Consider the following 8,351-nt stretch of genomic DNA (forward strand, 5'->3'; position numbering starts at 1 on the left):
ACCACATAGGTGCGTTGGCCTCGCGACTAAAGTCCTCACACTAAGAACATTTGGCGTGACAAATCCACGACACTATTTGTCTCAATGGTATTATCGGACTCTGCTTTTAGTCTAGTTGGAAGAATACTTGAGGAGAGAAGAACTAGTCTGACCATGAATTTGGTGGAAACACTAATGACTGTCAAAGATGGAAACTGGCAAGAAGGAGATCCCAACACACTGGCGATAACTAAAGACTCCCATCCATGTTAAAAAAATACCGCCATTCATGAAGAAGAACCGGAAGAATAGTTGTATTCTTTGCAACTTTTCTTTTTCTTTGTTATTCTTTCATCTTTTTGTGTTTTTTGTTTTTTTAATTAGAGCGTGACTTTATACTTTTTTTCCTTCAGAGGGACGGAAGGCTTTAACGATGCAGCCACTAATAAAAGGAAAAGTGTTCAAATCAACCGGATGATTTTATGTCGCTATAAGCTGTCTCGTACACTCGCCACGTGCCCCCGTGAGCCCACCGCTTTCTTTCCCATCTTATCCCTTCCGGCGCTCTCTCTTCCACTCGTTCCCTCCCTCATCTTCTCCCCCTTTTCCTCTCACGTGGCTCTATCCTTTGCACTCTGCCCGGCGACCACCGGAACGTCAATCGCGCGCTGCTGCCACCTGCTGCTGCCAGGAAGGGGCAATGAAGCATCCGCCATCACCATCGCATCGCCGTCACCACCGCGTGATACGTCGCAGCATCCCGTTGCCGCCGTGCAGCATCCACCCATCACCGTCGTAGCAACCACGTCGCCGTCGCCCTGCGATGGAGCACCATCGTGCCGGTGGTGGTGCTCCAGTGAAGCTTCCCCGAGGCCATCGGGTGCTTCGATGGAGCACGACGGGGGCAGCCGGTGCTGCAATGGAGAACCAATGCGTGGTGGTGACGTTTGGAGTGAAGCTCCACCGGCGGGGTGCTGCGATGGAGCCCGCCGTGCCGGTGTGGTGCTGTAGTGAAACATCGAGGGCGCCGCCGGGGCTGCAATGAAGCGTCGCCGGGTTCGTTAGGCTGCAATGGAGCGCCGCCGGAGCTGCAGTGAAACATGTCGGAGTAGTAGTGAAGCGCGCCGGAGCTGCAGTGAAGCACACCAGAGGGTCGTCGGAACTTGGTCGGGGTTCCAAAGAAGCGCCGCCGTAGTTGCAATGAAGCGCGACGGAGGGTCGTTGAAATTTGGTCGGGGTTGCAATGGAGCTCCGCCGGAGCTGCAGTGAAGCACGCCGGAGAGTCGTCGAACCTGGTCTGGGTTGCAATGGAGGGCCGGCGGCGCCGCCGGTGCTGCCATGGAAGCTGCTGCTGGGGGATACATATGATGGATTTTGCGTCTGATGGATGGAAGAGCGGAGAAGAAAGACTAGTTTGTGCTACAATCGAACGGCCAGCTGGTCCAGATCGGACGACTGGTAAGGCGGATGATTTCCTAGGGAAATCATCCGGCTTATTCGTAGCAGCCGCCTAAAAGGAAAAGTGTTCAAATCAACCGGATGATTCTCTGTCCCATATGAAACTCAAAATTTGTCCCATATGAACTTTGCCTCATTTTTTGATTTTATTTTTTTCTTCTAAATTTTCTGTTTTCTCTTAAATATTTTTTTTGAAATAATTAGGCCATAAAATGTTAAACGTTTTTTAGGGGTGTGCTGAAAGGCCGGGCACGCGTGCCGCTGCAGGCCGTGCCTAGAGGCACGTTTAGGCATGGGCCGGGCCGGCCCAGATGCCGAGGTACGCTGAAAGCCGTCCATGTTGCAATAGACTATTTTGCCCTCAGCGAGGACCCGATAAACCCACACCTACCCGATAAAACTCCGGGACCGGAAAACTTTACCCTAGCCCCCACCCCCACCCCCCTCGGTCCACCCCCTCGTGCCCAGACGCGCTTCTCGCCGTTATTCTCCCGTGGTAACCGACGAGCGCCACCACCACCTCCGCCTCCGCCGCACCCCGACAAGCTCCACCCGGGCTAGGGTTTGATCTCCGGTCCCTTCTTCGGAGCAATGGAGGGCGGAGGCGAGGGCGCAGCGCCGGCCCCAGCGGCGGCGGCGGCGGAGGTGAAAAACCCGAGGTGCTTCATGGACATCACCATCGGCGGCGAGATGGAGGGGAGGATCGTCATAGAGCTGTACGCGTCCGTGGTCCCGCGGACGGCGGAGAATTTCCGCGCGCTCTGCACCGGCGAGAAGGGCGTCGGCGCCTCCGGCAAGCCGCTTCACTATAAGGTCAGTGTGTTGAGTGCTGACTGATTAGAGCACCTTCTGATTTGATTCCTTCGGCACTGTTGCCGGGTGATTCCAGTGGTGGAAAATGCAATTTCGTCTGGTTGGGAGTAGCTTGCATAATAATTGTGCTGTTTAGTGCAGGAACATCTGAGTTTTGGTGCGATTTGTCTGCTCCTGTTAGCTTTTTCAGCGAAAAGTGCTTTTTCTGATTCAATTGACAGTTTAGTATAGGGTTTTGACCCGGATTTCGTATGGTCTGCACTCTTATTTCTCTTATTTCTTCAGAGGCTTCGTTTTTGTCGGGAGGGATTTGCTCCCCGTGTAATTACACAGCTGCTCCTGCTGATAATTGGAACCCGTCTTTGTAAATATCGCCCCCTTTTGTCACATGTCTGGATATGCTCAATCTATGCTCTAACCTAGCCGGACCAGTGCCTACTTTTTCCTTTGTACTCAGAAAGTAAGTACTATTACTTTCCCTGTGATGTCAAATCCTGTCCTTTGCCTGACAAAAAAAACAATTCGTGTCCTTTGATGTGCAGTTAACACTGCTACCACAAGTCCTGCCACTGTTAACAAGGGCCCCCTCCCTTTTGACTTCATTCCAAAATTGCACAATGCATATATTAACCTATAAGTACCACCACGTGGTAGCTTTTGTGTGCAGACATGTGCTTGTCGGAACCTGGAAAATACACCCTCTTTCCCACTTAAAAGTTGCCACGTCTGCCTCGTGATGCTACAGTGCTCGTAAATCTGTGTATGAATAGGCGATGATTTGCTATCAGCCTTACAATGCAGTGATTAGATCACATGGAGGTTCTTGTACATGTGGTACTTTCATCACAAAATATTCCATTGACAGGCCAGCTTAGTGCAAACCACTGTTCCTCTTTATTTTCAACCGAAAATATACCAGGTCGATTTTGAGAAATCAACATTCGTCGCGTAGCTGGCCTTGTAGCCTTTTGGAGACAGACGCCATCACTGTATCATGATTTGGTTTGCCACTCATTTTGATTTATGTTTCGGTCATTGTTCTTGCATAAAGTGAGGATAAAATTGTTGGTTGGGACGTGCTTAGCATAACTGTTTGGCCTTCGGCACTCAACCTGAGTGAAACTTATGCTAATGAGAACAGTGATCCGTGAGAACTGAGGAGTGCTTAAGTGCAGAGGTGCCGACTGATTTCTTTCTGCTCACCTGTTGGAAGCTGTGTGATGTGCATGTGGATATGGATTCTGAAAGTGCATGATGGATATTATCGATCATCCTTCTTCCTAATGGATGGAATTTATCGGTGTTCATTTGTGATGAAAACTATTTTTTTCTATTTTCCATTTTCCGATTTCAACCAACAAAAGTCATGATGAAAGTTTGACGTTTGCAGAATTGTTTATGCTGCACTGTTTCGCCTGCTAGTTCTTCACAGTAAGCACTTGACACATCTTTGGTAATTGCTATTCTTGCAGGGATCGTACTTCCATCGCATTATCAAAGGTTTTATGGTACAAGGTGGAGATTTTACTGCTGGTGATGGAACAGGAGGGGAGTCGATTTATGGATCGAAATTTGAGGACGAGAATTTTATTTTAAAGCATGAGAGGAAGGGAATATTATCTATGGCTAATTCTGGCCCCAACACAAATGGATCTCAATTTTTCATCACTACCACCAGAACACCTCATTTAGATGGGAAACATGTAGTTTTTGCGAGAGTAATAAAGGGAATGGGTGTGGTTCGCTCTTGTGAGCACATTCCTGTAGGAGAAGCCGACCGTCCCACAGTTGATGCCGTAATTGCTGAATGTGGGGAACTTCCTGAAGGTGCAGATGATGGAGTTGTGAACTTTTTCAAGGATGGTGACATGTATCCTGACTGGCCAAATGATCTCGATGAGAAGCCTACAGAGGTTTCATGGTGGATGGAAGCTGTGGAGTCTGCTAAGGCTTTTGGGAATGATAATTTCAAGGTAATTTCTGTCCTAGCTAAGCTATATCTTATTTTGTTTAGGTTAGTGGTATTTCCACATTTCCAGACTAAACTTTACTAGTTTGCCTTTATCTCAGATGCGTGCGTGCTCAATTTTCGCAACAATGTTTACTGCAGTGGGTGATACTCCCTCTCTACAGAGGGAGTGCTATTCTAACCCGTTTATCTTTTAGATAGGATTTAAAACCAACAATTTTAATTATTAGATTGAATGTTGATTGCTCAGATCAGCCTTTGTCAAATCCACAGACACTTTACAAAAGACCCTGGATTTTTTGTAGTCAGCAACTTAGCATTTGTGTACATTTGGCTTGAACTAGTGGCTCTGCAAAAGACCCTGGAGTTTTTGTAGTTAGCATTTATACCCTCCACTTTCTGTGATATGAACATCCACCTTTATCTACATTTGGACTTAATCTAGCTGATAATATTGAGTTCTCATTCTTGTATGGGATCTCACTTGAGAATAAGTTTTCACTTTCTTTATCAAGCATATCCTGCGACATATAAGATATACTTAGCATCACAGTCACGACTCTTGTATGCGTTTCATAGATATTTCATTATTAGTGCTCTGAGCTAACCTAGTTTTGCACACATTTAATGTTGTATTTCCCTATCTGGGTACCTAAAGTTAAAGCTAGTTCGTCTACTCTCTACAGAAACAGGATTATAAGACGGCCCTGAGGAAGTACAGGAAAGCTCTGCGCTACTTGGATGTTTGCTGGGAGAAAGAAGAGATAGATGAAGGCAAATTTTACTGTTTCTGTTCTGCATTACAATTGCTCCGTTTTTTTGTTGGTTCTGTCGCACGGTACTTATTAGTATTATGAACATGTCTTGATATGCAGAGAAGAGCTCAGCACTGCGGAAGACCAAGTCCATAATACTCACGAATAGCTCTGTAAGTTAATTACTTTGCTGGATGTGTATCTCCTATTCTTTTATCTGAGAAAACCGCATAGTTAATACTATCTTGACTAGCTGCTCACTTACGCACATGGTTGTTGGCTTGTAGCATCTAGCAAGCTCTTGGAGAGTTACATAACTTAAGCTAGATAGAGTGCTACATGGCTCATGTCTCTGGTAGTCTGATTACCTGTTGCCCAGAGCTCTAGGTTGTCTCCCTTCAAGTTGCTATGTAAAGCCAACTATAGATTAGTCCTTGAGTACCTTGTGAATAAATAAGCCTGTACATGGAGTTCGTAGAATTGTAGTGTTCTGTAGAAGTGTAAACTCCAATCATCAATGTTGTTCATTGCTTTCCATTTACTTTGCCAGCACTGTACACTTCTTTCTCCTGCATATTATGCAAGTAGCTTTATATTCATGCTTTATTGTACTGTTGTCAAAGAATTGTTGCCAGTCAATTGCTATTCTCTCCTGCAGCAGTGTGAACCCTTTCAACCGTACATCGGCAACAATTTTGTTAATTCCTGTTTACCAACTCAGAAACATATGATAGATATGATTTATTATTGTCTGATAATCTTTTAAGTAATCTAATAAACATTGCACACCCTGGTACACCGTGTTGCTTGTTTCCTGAAACTGAGGTGATTTCTTCAGGCATGCAAAATGAAGCTGGGAGATTTGAAGGGTGCTTTGTTGGATGCAGATTTTGCGCTACGTGAAACAGAGGGCAATGCTAAGGCCTTTTTCCGACAAGGACAGGTTTGTATTGCCCTTAGTAGTATAGTGGCTCTAAGTTCTTCACCTGGAATAGTTCATTCTCTTGAATGGCTCTATTTTCACATTTCCAAGGTCTCATCTTATTTGTAGTGCTTAACAATATTTACCCTCTCCAGTTAAGATATCTTGACTTGAATCTGACATGCACAATGTAAGGTTATACACTCTTTGTTGTTTAGAAAAATGTTCCAACATGGTGACAAGCCTATATAGTGCGTATAATAATTTTTGGTTAAATAAAATCTGAATTTGAGCAGTGTTCTCAATAGCTAGACATAGTGGCCCCACATATTTTTGGACCCCAAACTATATAGATTGATGTTTAGCTATATAACTACACATATGAGGCTCCTCCGAGTAGCTCCACTATTTGCAGTAGCTCATAGCTAGCAATAGGTCTTCATCTAATGTCTAAATCCATCTCTTATAAGCCTTGACTACATGGAAACCTATCAAGAGACCTCATCAAATTCCTTTATAATAGTCGGACAGTCCAACATTATATTTTGTAGTAAGGATATGCTTACGAAGAACATTGTGGTATGGTTGTCATGGAATGGTCATTTGGACATGTACTTCTGTTAATTCTAGACTTAGTATCTTAGTGTAAAATATATAAATACCTTCTGAACTAATATATTTTTGAATTTCGTTTAGAGTCTACTATAGACATATATTTATATTTTATAAAACCAAAAAGACACAGGGGCGCGTGGAAGTTATCTATGCCAGAACCATGAGTTGGTTTCGAACTTACGGGTTTCAGCTCTAGCCTACCGCAACTTGTTTGGGACTAAAGGCTTAGTTGTTGTTGTTGTTGTTGTTGTTGTAAAAAGACGATGTAGGGTAGATTCCATGATATTTTCCGTCGCTTTTTCGAGACCATGAAGCCGCCAGTCACAATTCAATACTTTGGAACTGAGACTGTTACCTCAGAAGCAATTAGTAGCTTCTTATTTTGACATTCCCAAGAAAAAACAACCCAAAGAGAATTGTGTTCAAGTTCACTTTTGTTGCTTCATGTTTAGATTATTTGTTTCCGACACTTGATGGATGTGAATGCTGATTTCTTAAGTATGTGCAGTTTAGTCTAACAATATATTCCATGCCTTCTACATAAATCAGTCAACAGCAATAATATGCGCCGTACTGTTACCACTTGTTGATATATGGTCACTTGAATGTGATCTGCAGGCACACATAGCACTTAATGACATTGATGCAGCGGTGGAGAGCTTCCAGCATGCATTGGACTTGGAGCCGAACGATGGTTTGCCTCTTTTCTCTTCATCGGCAGTCCTTCTTTCCGCAACCGGGTATCTAATGAATTTGTTTTGCAACCCGCAGGAGCAATTAAACGCGAGCTGGCTGCTGCAAAGAAGAAGGTCAGTCTTGATTTCGTGGTGAACCTAATATCTGAATAAAAATGTTAATCGTTACCAACTCCTCGCAAACTTTCACAGATCTCCAACAGGAGAGATAAGGAGCGCAAGGCGTACGCCAGGATGTTCCAACCTTAAGGAAAATCAGAGGAGAACAAGAACGGCTAAGTAATTTTTCGAGTAGCCGTTCAATTTCTGCCCCAGGCATGCGAAGATGCTAACGTTTATTTTCATTCCTACTCTTGTAGGAGAAGGATTGATCCGTAGTTTCCTCGCCCCGGCAGAACTTTTGGTAGCTTATTCTGGGATACATACTCGAACTTCCGTGGAAAAGGTCGTCGTCCTAGTTAATATGCCGTAAAACAGAACCTCGTGCTCTTCTTCTGTGGCATAGTTTTGCTGATGCACACCAAAGGATGCTTATGCGTTGGAAAAAAATTAGAGGATTATTTGTGGGGAGGCTGTCTCCCAACATTTTGAAAAATACAGGGGAAAAAGTGGTAGTCAATGCTGCCCTGTGAGAAAACCTGAGACACTGGAACTGAGCAGAGCATTGCTTCAGATGTTTGCTGCAGCAAGGCATGCATGCCAGATTGCCAGTAGACTTTTCCTCTTGTTTGGTCCCATTGTGGTCAAGCCTGGCCGTTGCTACTTTTCTGTGCGTCGTTTACCTTTTTCTCTTGTGATGTATGTGCCTTTTGTCTGCCACACATGCCTGCTGCCAAACGCCGCAGTGCTTTTGCCGTAATTTTCTTTCTTTCGCAGTGGGGTTTTCACCTGGTGCATGTGCTCGGCCTCGGCCCACGCCGCTGCGTTTTGGCATCCTCCTGATGGTTGCTACCGTTTGTACCCATATTGTTCTTCCAACATGTTGGCTATGCCCATTTTGTGGGTTTCGTATGTTGCTAGATATATGCCATTTGGTAAGACCCCTCCACTCCACCAGCCCCTCATCTATGTATCTTCTGGGGTTCATATGGGATGTGTTTGTTGCCTAGAGTGATTAGTGCCTGCGTAACCACATCTCAGCAGAC

The 8,351-nt window shown here is 44.8% G+C and overlaps 1 protein-coding gene across 1 annotated transcript; it reads left to right on the top strand.

The window, feature by feature from the left end:
• Nucleotides 1–1,876: 1,876 nt before the first annotated feature.
• Nucleotides 1,877–7,974, top strand: LOC119330032 (peptidyl-prolyl cis-trans isomerase CYP40-like). The gene is made up of 9 exons (XM_037603140.1): nt 1,877–2,250; nt 3,723–4,223; nt 4,906–4,993; nt 5,095–5,147; nt 5,813–5,917; nt 7,130–7,205; nt 7,283–7,320; nt 7,399–7,485; nt 7,566–7,974. The coding sequence occupies exons 1-8, from the start codon at nt 2,029–2,031 to the stop codon at nt 7,453–7,455; spliced, it is 1,140 nt and encodes a 379-aa protein (XP_037459037.1). The 5' UTR covers nt 1,877–2,028; the 3' UTR covers nt 7,456–7,485; nt 7,566–7,974.
• Nucleotides 7,975–8,351: the final 377 nt, after the last annotated feature.

Source organism: Triticum dicoccoides, chromosome 7A (assembly GCF_002162155.2).
Source record: "Triticum dicoccoides isolate Atlit2015 ecotype Zavitan chromosome 7A, WEW_v2.0, whole genome shotgun sequence".
NCBI lineage: Eukaryota > Viridiplantae > Streptophyta > Magnoliopsida > Poales > Poaceae > Triticum > Triticum dicoccoides.